The sequence below is a fragment of the Platalea leucorodia genome, assembly GCF_965183815.1.
Source record: "Platalea leucorodia genome assembly, chromosome: 2".
NCBI lineage: Eukaryota > Metazoa > Chordata > Aves > Pelecaniformes > Threskiornithidae > Platalea > Platalea leucorodia.
The window spans coordinates 785,112-797,368 of NC_138824.1; the positions used below are offsets into that span (position 1 = coordinate 785,112).

The window sequence follows — 12,257 nt, forward strand, 5'->3', positions numbered from 1 at the left end:
CGACGCCCCGCCGGGGCCGCGTGCTCCTGGCAGCATCGCCGCTCGCCAGTGCTGGACCGGTGCCATCGGGGCCCGCGGCCACGAGCACCCGAAGCCCGTCAGCCCATGGCGGGGGACGGGAAGGTCAGGGGCTAAGGTTTCACGTGTCCTTTTCCCTCGGCACCGGGGCTGAAAGCGAAGCTCCCTGCAGGGATCGGATCCGGCCCCAGAATAGATTCCGCAGCCACCGGCCCGGAAGCAAAATCCCATCCTGCTGCGGCCCCGCTGCCCCGAGAGGCGTCCCCCCTGCCCCCGGAGCAGCTGCCCCTCAGCCGGGCCGAGCCCCGCGCGCCCCGGGGACGCAGGATGGGGGACCAGGGCTGGCACCCTGTGCGGAGCCCGGGCCACGGCGGGTGCCCGGGATGGAAAACAGGGCTGGCCATGGAGGTGAGGGGGCAGCGCCCCGAGCCGCAGGCAGCTGCCAGACCGATTTCCAGGCAGAGGGTTCCCGGCCGGGTCCCAGCCCCGGTCCTCCGTGCTGGCATGGGGGAAGATCCCAGGTGTGGGCAGGGGGTCCCACGCCTGCAGAGCCCCCGTGGCTCTGGCACACCCCGGGGTGAGGATGGGGACGGCACGCTCGCTCCCCGAAGAGCATCCTTGCCTCCATCCCGGGCAGCCGCGTCTCCCCCACGAGACCTCCCCTGCCCCAGGGCTGGCAGCCAGGGACCCTCATGGGCTGTGGGTGCTGCCTCGGGTGCTGCTGGGGGGACCTGGCCCTTGCAGGGACCCTCACAGCGCCTGGGGCTCCTCTGGCCCTGGCCCAGCAGGACAAGGCCGTGCTCAGGGGGCTCTGCCCTGCAGCAGCCCTGGGACCCTCCTGTTGCCCCTTGGCATGCAGCGGGGTGGCCCCGGTTCCCTGCCGGGGCAGTTGGTCCCCACTCTCCCCTCACCCCATCCCCATCTCTCCCCACCCAGACCCCGACAGGAGCCCTGGGGCAGGGGCTGCCATCCCTCCTGGTGCCACCCCAGGGAGTCCCTGCCATCTCTTGTGTCCCCAGGGAGCCTCAGATGGCCGGGGTGGGCTCCCCTCCCTCCTCTGCAGCCCCCGGCCCCTGCAGTAAGGCTTCCCCAGAGCTCCCGGCCCCTGGGCTGGCCATGGGCTACCCCAGCCTGTCTCTGTCCCCGTCCCCGTCCCCATCCCCACCATCCGGGACCCCCAGGCACCCCTCGCCCTGCCCCAAGCCCTGGGGTGGGAGCGGGCGGGTGCCAGCACCTGGGCCATGCAGGCCAGGGAAGGACGAGGTCTCTGCTCCCAGGCCGGCCCTGGGGGCTGCGGGACCCTCTTCTGCGGTGGTCCCGTGGGGACGGGCACAGCTCCAGCACCAGGAGCCGGACCCCCCGCCTGCCGCAGCGTGTCCCAGGGGCTGGGACGGGGACAGGCCCGAGGCAGCCAGGAGGTGCGGGGCTCCGGGGCTCCGGCACCGCGGTCCTGCCCCAAACCCGCTGCAGCCTCTGCATCAGCCCCCGGCCCTGCAGCCTGGCGCTGGAGATGGGGTGGGCTCCCACAGCCCCAGCCCGGCTCCCGCACCCCCAGCCTGGCTCCCGCACCCCCAGCCGGGGTCCCCACATCCCCAGCTGGCGTCCCGCACCCCCAGCCCGGCTCCCTGCACCCCCAGCCCGGCTCCCTGCACCCCCAGCCGGGCTCCCCGCACCCCCAGCCGGGGTCCCGCACCCCCAGCCCGGCTCCCCGCACCCCCAGCCCGGCTCCCCTCCGGCCAGGGCGGCTCCGGGGGGGCGCGGGGCGATGCCGAGGGGCGCAGGGGGCCGCGCTCCCCCGGGACCCCCGGGCCGGGCCGGGCCGAGGAAGGAAGCGGCGGGCGGGGGCCGGGCGCGGCGGGGGAAGTTTCTCCGCGGGACCGCCCGGGGCGGCGGGAGGAGGCGGCCGCAGACTTCCTCCTCCTCCTCCTCCTCCTCCATCTCCATCCTCCTCCTCCTCCCGCCGCTGCCGCTGCTCCGGCCCCGCGCCCGCCGCCCGGAGCCGCCGCGCCATGCCCGGGGGTGAGTGCGGGGCCGGGGCCGGGGGGGGCTCGGCTGGGCGGGGGCCGGGTCCCGCTGCCGGGACGGGGGCAGCCGGCGGCCCCCGGAGAGGGATGGGGGTCCCGACCCCGGGGTCCCGATCCCGGGGTCCCTGCCGGTACCGCGTCCGGGTCGGGGCGGCGGGAGGAGCCGCCCGCCGGGGCCAGGGCGGGGGCGCCGGCACCGGGACCCGCCCGGAGCGGGGCGGGGGCTGAGGGGGCCGGGGATAACGGGGCTACCGGAGGGCCGGGCTGCCGGGGGTCCGGGGTGCCGAGGGCGCTGGCCCCAGCCGCCCAGCGGGGCGCGGGGAGCGGCCCCGGGAGCGGAGCTCCGGGCGGGAGCGGGGCCGGCACCGCCGGGACGGAGCGGGGGCAGAACCGGCCCGGCACGGCCCGAGCCCCTCCGCGGGTCCGCTGCTCCCCCTGCGCCCCCTGCGCCCGCTGCTCCCACCGCCACTGCTCCCACTGCTCCCACAGGCGCTGCTCCCCCTGCACCCCCTGCGCCCGCTGCTCCCACCGCCACTGCTCCCACTGCTCCCACAGGCGCTGCTCCCCCTGCGCCCGCTGCTCCCACCGCCACTGCGCCCGCTGCTCCCCCTGCGCCCGCTGCTCCCCCTGCGCCCGCTGCTCCCCCTGCGCCCACTGCTCCCACCGCCACTGCTCCCACTGCTCCCACAGGCGCTGCTCCCCCTGTGCCCACTGCTCCCACCGCCACTGCACCCACTGCTCCCACCGCCACTGCAACCCCTGTACCTACTGCTCCCACCGCCCTGGCAGCGCCCTGACCCTGCACATACTGCCCCGGGCGCTGCCCCCGCCGTGCAGCGGTCACACTGTCCGCACTGCACACGCTGCACCGCTCACTGCAGGGGCGGAAGGACACTGCACACACTGCACCGCCTGCACGGGCTGCACTGCACGCCAGAGGGCACTGCACTGCCCGCACACTGCATCCGCTGCCCGCGCACTGCCCGCTGCACTGCACCCACTGCACCCGCTGCCCGCTGCACTGGCCACTGCACTGCCCACTGCAACACTGAGTGCGTGCACTGCAGGGTCCTGCACCGTGCACTGTGCCCGCTGAAAGGTGCAACGCTGCACGCTGTGGGGCACTGCACACACACAATGCACGCGCTGCACCGCACGTCATTGCAGACGCTGCAGCCACTGCAACGCTCGTGCACAGCACCGCACTGCATGCACCTTTGCAACACGCCTGTTACAACACAGGCCGAACGTCACGTGCACACTGCAACGCTCATTGCAACACTGCATGCGCTGCGACACACACGTCACTTGCACATGCCATCACACGCTGCAACACAGGGCGCAACACTGCAACAGACGTGCTGTGACGCGTGTTCCACAGGCACGACACAGCCACCGCGGTGCACGCTGCAGCCCTGGCGCTGCCGTGCCCGGTGCACGCTGCGGTGCACACCGCAGCGCTCCCGCTGCCGCGCGCTCACACGCTGCAGCGTGCTGGGAGGCGCGGGGGTGGCACGGTGCAGCAGGGGAGCACGGCCGGCTCTGCTGTGTGACAGGGCTGGCCCCGGGGCGGGTGGCGGGCTGCGGCGGGCGCTTGGTGCTGGGCCACCCCAGGCCCCCCCGGTCGGGCGGGCGGGCGGTGACTCTGTGCCACAGCCCCGTGACTTTCCTTTTGTCAAACCCGCCTGGGCTTGGGGTCACCTCTGGGGAGGCTTCGGGGAACCCTGTCCTCCCCTCCCCCCCCTTCCCCTCCTGGCATGGGGCCATGGGGGGATGCGCTGGGGGCCGGGGGGGCCGCGCTGTGCCGTCAGTCAAATACCAGCTCTCGCTTCGGCTTGCGCCGCCTCTCGGGGCCGTCCTGCTGCCGGCTCGCTGCAGAACGGGGGCACCCGTGGGTCCCCGAGTGGCTGGGGGAGACGTCTGCCCCGGGAGGGGCACGGTGTGGCCGTGGCTCCCTGGGTGGGTGCGTGGGCTGGGGTCCCGCTGGGCTCACTCCTCTTTTCTTGGTGGAAGGAGAAGCTGCCAAAGTGCCGGCATGGCCCATGGGGACATCATCCAGCCCCGGCCGCCGGCACTGAGCTGCGGTGGGTGTTTCGGCTGGGGTGGGCAGCGGGGCTGGCGCTGGGACCGAGGGGCATGGGTGGCCAGGGGCATCCACGGGCGCGGGGGTATTGCTGGTGATGCCAGGAGTCGCCCGAGGCCGGCACAGCTCCTGGCAGCAGTGTAGGTATGGTGGGTGCCCTGCGTGGGCTGGGAGCCGGGGCCAGGCATCCTGCGCCCAGAGTTTTGGTTTGACCGTAGCATCGAGAGGTGCCAAACTGGCCCGGTGCTGGCGTGCTCGGTGCTATGCCTTGGTGCTGGCGTGCTCGGTGCTATGCCTCGGTGCTGGCGTGCTCGGTGCTATGCCTCGTCTGCACCTCCGCTGTCAGCGTGAGCGATGCCGGGCTGTTTTCTCACCCCGAGGCCGTGGAGCAGGGCCTGGCCTGGCTGGCCCCATCCATCCCTCCATCCACCCACCCACCCACCGCCCCTCTCTCCATCCCTCTCTCCGTCCCAGGATCCCCCCGGTGCAGGCAGCCCTGTCGGACCGGCAGCAGCCCTGGCTGCCGTCCCACCGCTGGGCCGGGGAGGGGGTTTGCTGGCCAGGGCTGGCCCCGGCTCAGGGGGGTCTGGAGCTGGCTCCGGCCCTCGGTGTTGCCGGCTTTGGCAGCGCCTCGAGCAGGAGGCCGAGGTAGGGAGCAGCCGTGGCCGTGCCAAGGGGCAGAGCAGGACCCGGCAGCAGAGCTCACCGGCCCGGGAGGGAAATAAAATGAGGAAATTAGTCACAGCAAGCCTGCAGCTGGAAAATGAGGAAAATCAAAATCCTTTGACTCAGCATGGAAGTTATTTTAGCTGCGACGGCAGGGCCCCGAGGCAGAGCTGGGAGTACCGGTGGCAGTGCACCTCGGGGCACGTCCCGCGGAGTGGGGACCCCGTCTCGGCCGCACCAGCACCGGGTCCCCACCGCAGCCGTGGCAGAAACCGCCCCCTCCCCACTCCCGTGGAAGCGCCGGGCCGGCGCGCTCGGCCCCACGGGGTTCTTGCTCGGTATTTATAGATTTTATTAGTTTCCTCTTTCTGCCTGCTGAGCCGGCGGCAGCGCTGGGGAGGCCACGCTGTGCTGCTCTCCCCGACGGAGCAAGAGAGATCATGGCGGCTGACCCCCAGCCCCACAGCCCCGGGTCGGTCCGGGCTAGTCCGTCTGTCTGGGACGGACACGCTGCCCAGCCCACGAGCGCGGGCAGCGATGTGCTGGCTGCCGCCTCCGCTCACTGCTGGCACCGCGCAGGGTGCCTGGTGTGGGGTGCCTGCGGTGGGGAGTGGGGTGCAGGGCGCACGGTGTGGGGCGCACGGTGTGGGGCGCACGGTGTGGGCGCAGCGTGGGCTGCACGGTGCGCGACGCGGCGGCAGTTGTGCACGGGGTGCCGCGCAGGGTTTGTGGTGCGGGGCGTGGGGCGCAGAGCGCAGGGCGCACCGCGTGCGGTGCACGGTACGTGGGGAGGGGTGCGGGGCGCACGGGGCGCAGCCCGCGCGGCACGCTTGGGTTGGGTTTGGTCAGGTGGGGTCAGGTTTGGGTGCCGCAGGGCCGGGGCCGGCCAGGCCGGCAGCGGGAAGGGAGCCCGCAGGGGCGGCTGCTCCGCTCCCCTGGCGGAAAAACCCAGCAGGGGGATGCCCCGGCTGCGAGCGATGGCGAGCGGGTTTTGCTTCCCTTTTCTGCTGAAGAAGAGATGAGTCGCTTTTCCCGTCCCAGAGGGTGGCAATGAGGGGGAAGGTCGCGGTGCATCACCCGCAGCCCTGCTCGCACCCTCTCCCCAGCACCCCAAATCCCGGCCGAGCACCCTGGTGGCACGGAGGGTGGCTGGGGTCCCGCTGGGGTGGGGGGTGCTGAGTCCCAGGGCTGGGCACTGTGCAGACCCCATCGTGCTCCGACTCTTCCTCTTCCTCCTCCGGTTCCCCTCCCGTGGGGCCAGGGCACAGGGCTGGGAAGGGGCAGGTGCCTGCGGTGCCCCACGGGCGCTGTGCCCCACGAGCGCCGTGCCCCACGCGGGCTGTGCCCTGCGGCCCCACCAGGCCGCCCGCGCCCCGGCACCTCGGGGGGGCCAGAAGGGGTTAAAGGTGCTGCAGGCCGCCAGCTTCCCGGGAGAACAGAGCTGGCCTTGTGCAGGCAGGGCGCTGGCAGCGGGCAGGGCAGGGCAGGGCAGGGCAGGCAGGCGGCAAACCAGGGCCTGGGCTGCGCTCGCCCTGTGTCCCCAGGCGCCGCAGGGCAGTGGCCGGGCTGTCCGGGGGCCGTGGGCTGCAGGACCCTCGGGTGCTCCGGCATCGGGATGCTACGGGGACCCCGGGCGACCTCTGGCCCATGCCCAGCACCGCAGGGATGCCACCGTGCAGCCCCCAGCCCCGTCCTGGCCCCCGTTCGGCACGGCACCCACCTCCCCTCCTGTCATCTTGCGGTGGGGGGCAGCGAGGGCTGGGGGCCCAGAGCCCCACAGCTGCGGGGCAGGGACACGGGTGGCCCCACAACACCCCTCATCCTCCCCGGGCAGCTGGGGGGGGTTGGGGCTTTGGCAGGGGCTGTGGGGACCGGACGGGAGCGCGACCCGGCGGGCAGAGCCCCGGGGGCTGCGGCTGGAAGCGTTGGCTGGCGGAGGGGCAGCTCAGAGGGGAGCCGGAGCCGAAGCCCTCCTGCCACCCACCTCCCCCTCGCTGGCACCCAGAGCGGGGCCTGGGGCTTTGGCTGCTGCGGGGGCTCCTATTTGCACCAAGCCCCCTCCTCGGCGAGCAGTTCGCCCTGTGCATGCCGGCAGCACGGCCATGCCTGTGGGTCCCCTCGACGTGCCACTGGCCCCGGCCCTGCACCCAGAGCCGGCAGTGCCAGCGATGGTGAGAGCAAAAACGGTCCTGCACGAGCACCCGGATCCCACCGTGGCTCCTCCACGGGCAGTGTGTGCGCCCGCATTTGCTGCTTGCTGGTGGCAAGCCTCGGACCACGCTAGGGTTTCACGGCCCTGGGTCACAGGGAAGTGGCCCGCTGCCTGCTGCTCGCTGCCTGCTGCCGCTGCCACCTCCTCCTTTCCTCCATTTCCCCGTAGCAGCGATGCTCTCATGGGCACGAGCGTTTCCACTTGTGCCCCGTCCCCTTCCTTAGCAGCTCCGCTGACTCAGCCCGGGCCTTTCCTGGCACGGGTGCCCACTGGGTGCCAGCTCACCCCGGGGTGTCCGCGGCCCCACGGCCGGTTTGGGAGCGCAGGGTTTGAGCTCGGCGTGACGGGTGCGCGTCGTGTCCCGCCGCGGGGCTGTCGCAGGGCTGTGGCTGGTGCTGGGGGGCCGCCCCGCACCTTGAGGGCTGGGGAGCTGCAGGCAGGGGGGCACCGGTCCGTCCCCGCGCCCCGGGAGAGCCGCCCCTTGCACCCCGCTTCTGGCCGCAGCGGCTTCCCCGCACCCCCAGCCGCGGCCGGCTCCTGCCCCTCCGTTCTGCTGCCAACATTGTCCTCGGGCTCCGCCGGCGCTTCCCGCCCGTGGCCTTCCCCCGGGGATTTATAGGGAGCGATGGGCTCTGGCTGCGTCTCCCCTGGCTGCTCTGCGATGGGGCGGCCCCGGGACCCCGGCGCTCCCTGGGGGGCCCCGGCAGCCTCTCGGGGCAGCAAGCTGCCCCCACACCCCCCCGACCTGGGGCCCGGGGCTGCTGCAGGACCCTTCTCCCTCCCACCTCAGCTGGGTGACCCTGGCTGGCACCCGGGACCCCCTGCCCCAGCCCGGGGGATCCCCCGGTGTCACCCCACCAGCCAGCCGGTCCTGGCAGCCGGGGGGCCCCAGCCTGGGGGGCAGCAGGGACCCTCCGCCGAGCCCCGCCATGTGCTGCGGGATGGCTGCCCAGCGCGCAAATAGCCACGGGGACCTTGGGGTGCCGTGGGCACTGGGGACATCAGGGACATGGGGGTGCCAGGGGCTGCATGCCTCGTTGGAGGCTCATGGGGCACCCTTGGGCGCTGCGATGCCTCGAGGTGGCTACTGCTCAGGGTGCTGCACCTCGCTCCCTCCAGACCCCTTCCCCTCCTTGCCCTCCCCATCTACCACATCCCGCACCCCCGGCCGGGTCCCCCCCGGTGACGTCCCTGCGGCGGGGATGCTGCACCCACCGCTTGCAGCTCCTGCACCCCTGGGTTTGGGTGGTTTTAAACCCGCCGCACGCCCCCCCCCCCGCCCGGCTGAGCCCGGTGCCGCTCAGCGCACCTCCCGCCCTGCCCCGCGGGGCCCCCGGGGACCCCGCTGCTCCCCAGGGCCCGCGGGGGGGACGCTTTTGCAAAGAAAAACAAAGGCTGGGATTTAGAAATAACCTTTGGGGTTCTTTTTTCCCAAAGCAAAGCCCAGTTTGGGTTTATTTTGGCCGGGGAGTGGCTGGCTCTGGCTCCCGGCAACCCAGCGCCTGCTGGCCTTGGGCTGGGGAAGAGAAGAGAATTTAAATCTGAAATACGAACCAAAATGGATTTCCAGGAAAATTCTTATTTTTGCCATCTCTTCTTCAACCTCTCATCAGAAAAGGAAAAAAAAATCTGCGGCAGCGGGTGGGGGCCGAAGCGCTGGGGTCTCCCCGGGGGTTCCCTCCCCGGTGCTGCCTGCTCCCCGGTGTCCCCGCGGGCCCTCCCCGGCGCGGTACGGTGACGGCACGGGGCAGTGGGATGGCAGTGACAGCCCCCGTGGAGGCTGCCTGTCCCTGGAGATGGCCCCGCGCAGCCCGCGTCCCGTCGCCCCGATCCAGCTCCTTCTCCCACTGTCCTGCTCCTGCTCCCCTTGCTCCTGCTCCCAGCGCCCTGCTCCCAGCGCCCTGATCCTGCTCCCACCCCTCTGCCCCTTCTCCCTCCCCCCCGGCCTCCTGCCACGGCTCCAAGCCCCGCAGACCCCGGTGTGGGTCCTGCTGCCTGCTGCTGCCTGCCTGCACCGTCGCCGAGCCCCCCCAGGCCCTGGGCTACGCCGGCCGGTGCGGCCTGGTGCGAGGAAACCCTCCGGGCTGCGTTTGCGACCAAAGCGGGGAGAAAATCGAAGCTGAAGGCTGGGTGTGACCCGCCCGGGATCCCACGCTGTGCGAGCAGCCCCAGCGCGGCGGGCAGGCGCTGCCTGCAGGGACGGGGGGGCTGCCTGCGATGGCCCCGCTGCTCCCCGGTGCTGCGGCCCCGCTCACGGGTTGAAGACCTGGGGATCCCCCCCCCCCCCCCCGCCGTGGAAGCGCTTTTGCAGTGGGGAAACTGAGGCACGGCACTGTGGGGTGGCTTCGGCAGCGTTCGGGCCAGGCCCCCGTCTTGTCCTGCCTGTACCCAGGGGTGCAGGCAGGGAGCCAGGCAGGGCGGGGGTCACGGCGCACCCGGCCTCGCCGCGGGCAGGAAGCCGGGTGTCAGGGCGGGAAGAGGAAGAGCGACTTCCCCATCCGAGGGGACAGGGTCCGGCCGGCGGGGGCTCGGGGCGGGGGGCACGGCCCCTTCACCCTTCCCCAGCCCCGCAGCCCCGGGGGGCTCTGGGGATGGGGGTCCCCCCCAGCCCGGGGCTCTGGGCCCGTGCGGCATCCCCGGCCCCTCCGCCCCAGCGCCTCCGCTCCCTCCCCGGCGCTGCGGCAGGTGAAGCCGTGCGAGCCTCTGCCCCGGCCGGGATAACCCTCCCGCTGTGATCAATCCTGTCGCGCAGCCGCTGCACCGATGGCCGGATCCCAGGGGTGGGCACCCTCCCGCCCCGGCACCGTGTGGTGACCCCACGCCTCGGCTGGGCTGGGCTCGGCAGCGCCCGGCTCCAGCCGGCAGCAGGAAGGGGAGCAGGATGCGGCCCTTAATGGCAATTGCAGAGGGAACCTGAGGAAGGCAAACAGGGAAACGCGCACCGGGCTCAGGGATAAACACAGCTGCCGGAGCGGACGTCAGCCCCGAGGGGCCACGCCAGCGGCCGCTCTCCGGCCCAGCCTCTGCCCCACCGGGGCTGGCACCAGCCCCACTTGGTGTGTGCAGCACTGGGCACCGGGGCTGGGGCGCACGGCGGCAGCCCACACGCTCCCGCAGCCCCAGTCTGCCCCTGGCTGCGTGCCCTGCTGCCCTCCATCCCATACCGGGCTGGAGGCACGGCGCAGCACGGCATGGCACGGCACGGCATGGCATGGCACGGGGTGCTGCAGCAGCCTGGCTGTCCTGGGAGCACCGTCCTGGGGACGACGCGGTCCCCGCGCGTGCCAGCCGCGGTGGCACGTGTGTTTGCTCTGGGTCAGGGGATGCAGTTCCTCGTCGGGGGGTCTCGGGGCTGCTGCGTACCGCAGGGACTGCCGGCGGGGACGTGCCTGGCCGGAAAGCTCACCCAGGCCGCGGGATGGAGGGTGAACCGAGTGTGACCTGCCCCTCTGCACCCTCCGGCCTCAGGGTGTCTGAGTGGGGGGACCACGGGGACCGCAGCCCCAGCGTGTCCCCCTCCCCTGACCCTCTCCCCTCCCCGCAGGCTGCTGAAGGGGGACGCGAGGGACGCCGAGCCGCGGGGATGCAGAGCATCAAGTGCGTGGTGGTGGGCGACGGGGCGGTGGGGAAGACCTGCCTGCTCATCTGCTACACCACCAACGCCTTCCCCAAGGAGTACATCCCCACCGTCTTCGACAACTACAGCGCCCAGAACACGGTGGATGGCAGGACTATTAACTTAAACCTGTGGGACACGGCCGGCCAGGAGGAGTACGACCGCCTCCGGACGCTTTCCTACCCCCAGACCAACGTCTTCATCATCTGCTTCTCCATCGCCAGCCCGCCCTCCTACGAGAACGTCAAGCACAAGTGGTACCCAGAGGTGTGCCACCACTGCCCCAGCGTGCCCATCCTCCTCGTCGGCACCAAGAAGGATCTGAGAAACAACCCCGAGACCATGAAGCGGCTCAAGGAGCAGAACCAGGCGCCCATCACCACCCAGCAAGGCATCAGCCTCTCCAAGCAGATCCGTGCCGTCAAGTACCTGGAGTGCTCGGCGCTCAACCAGGAGGGCATCAAGGATGTCTTCACCGAGGCGGTGAGGGCCGTGCTCAACCCCGTCCCGGCCAAGCCCAAGAAGCCCTGTGTCCTCTTGTGACGGGGCTGCCGGCGACCAGCGAGAGACGATCCTGCCCCTGCCCCGGCCCCGCCGCCCCCCAAGACACTGCCCGGCGCCGCCAGAGCCCCCTGCCCACCCCGGCGCCTGCCCGAGCTTCGCTGCCCCCCCGGGGACGGCGGGACCGGGGCCGCCAGCCCGAAGCCGCCAGCTTTAATAATACAGACCTCGTTTGCACTAACTGGCCGTCCACCCTGGGGGCAGCGGGGCTCCCCCAGCCCCGCGGGACCCCCACCCCGGCCCTGGCTGTCAGCGTTCACTTTTGGGTGACGCCTCTCCAGTCCCGGCACAAAGCAACACTTCCTGAGAAGGGGATGCCCGGGGTGGCCGAACCCGCCCTCAGCACCCCAGAGGGACCCGCCACCCCCACCCCGAGCACCCCATGGGGACCTGCCACCCCCAGCCCCTGCCCCAGCGGGGCTGCGGGGGGTGCGGAGGCCCTCAGCCCCTCTGTGCCAGCCCCGGCGCTCGGCCACCTCTGAGCATCCCCCTGCCCCGGCGCTGGCACGGCCCTGTCCTGCTGCGGGGTCGCGGCGGCTGCGCCGGGCGTCTCCTGGGTGGGTGTTTGGGGTGAGCCCAGCCCGGCGCAGCATCGCTGGCTCCCCAGGGCCAGCGCTGGGGAAGTTCAGCCCCAGTGAGAGCGGAGCCGGTGCTGCCGGCGGGCTCTGCCGGAGGAGCGTGTTCCCACGCCGGCTAGTGCCGGGGCTCCGCAGGGCAGCGGGGCTCGCCTGTAACCAGCCACTCCCCGAGCTGCTGCTTCTTAAATAAAGAGACCTGCCCAGGCTCCCCGTCTCCTGTGCTCTCCCGTGCGCGCCAGCCTTCCCCGGGCATGGGGACACCCCTGCAGCCACCCCGGCCCGAGCTGGGCCAGGACCCCTCGCCCGGCCAGGGCTGAGCCAAGGGCACTGGCGGCAGCGCCGCTGCCTGCCGGGGGTCTCTTTCCCAGCGGGGGGGCCGTGGCCAGGGGAAGCCCGGGGTGCGCCTGCCATGGCCAACCTCCACCCCTGGCCACCCCCATGGCCACTCAGGGCCAGCGCTGAGCTCCCCTGTGAGGGGCCTGGGGACATTGCACAGGGT

At 72.5% G+C, this 12,257-nt stretch overlaps 1 protein-coding gene across 1 annotated transcript; it reads left to right on the forward strand.

The window, feature by feature from the left end:
- The first annotated feature begins 1,928 nt into the window (after nucleotides 1-1,928).
- Nucleotides 1,929-11,965, forward strand: RHOG (ras homolog family member G). The gene is made up of 2 exons (XM_082304700.1): nucleotides 1,929-2,037; nucleotides 10,548-11,965. The coding sequence occupies exon 2, from the start codon at nucleotides 10,587-10,589 to the stop codon at nucleotides 11,160-11,162; it is 576 nt and encodes a 191-aa protein (XP_082160826.1). The 5' UTR covers nucleotides 1,929-2,037; nucleotides 10,548-10,586; the 3' UTR covers nucleotides 11,163-11,965.
- The last annotated feature ends 292 nt before the right edge of the window (nucleotides 11,966-12,257 follow it).

Bases quoted from the DNA above. Each gene is read 5' to 3' on its own strand.
- RHOG (XM_082304700.1), top strand. From the start codon at position 10,587: ATGCAGAGCATCAAGTGCGTGGTGGTGGGCGACGGGGCGGTGGGGAAG.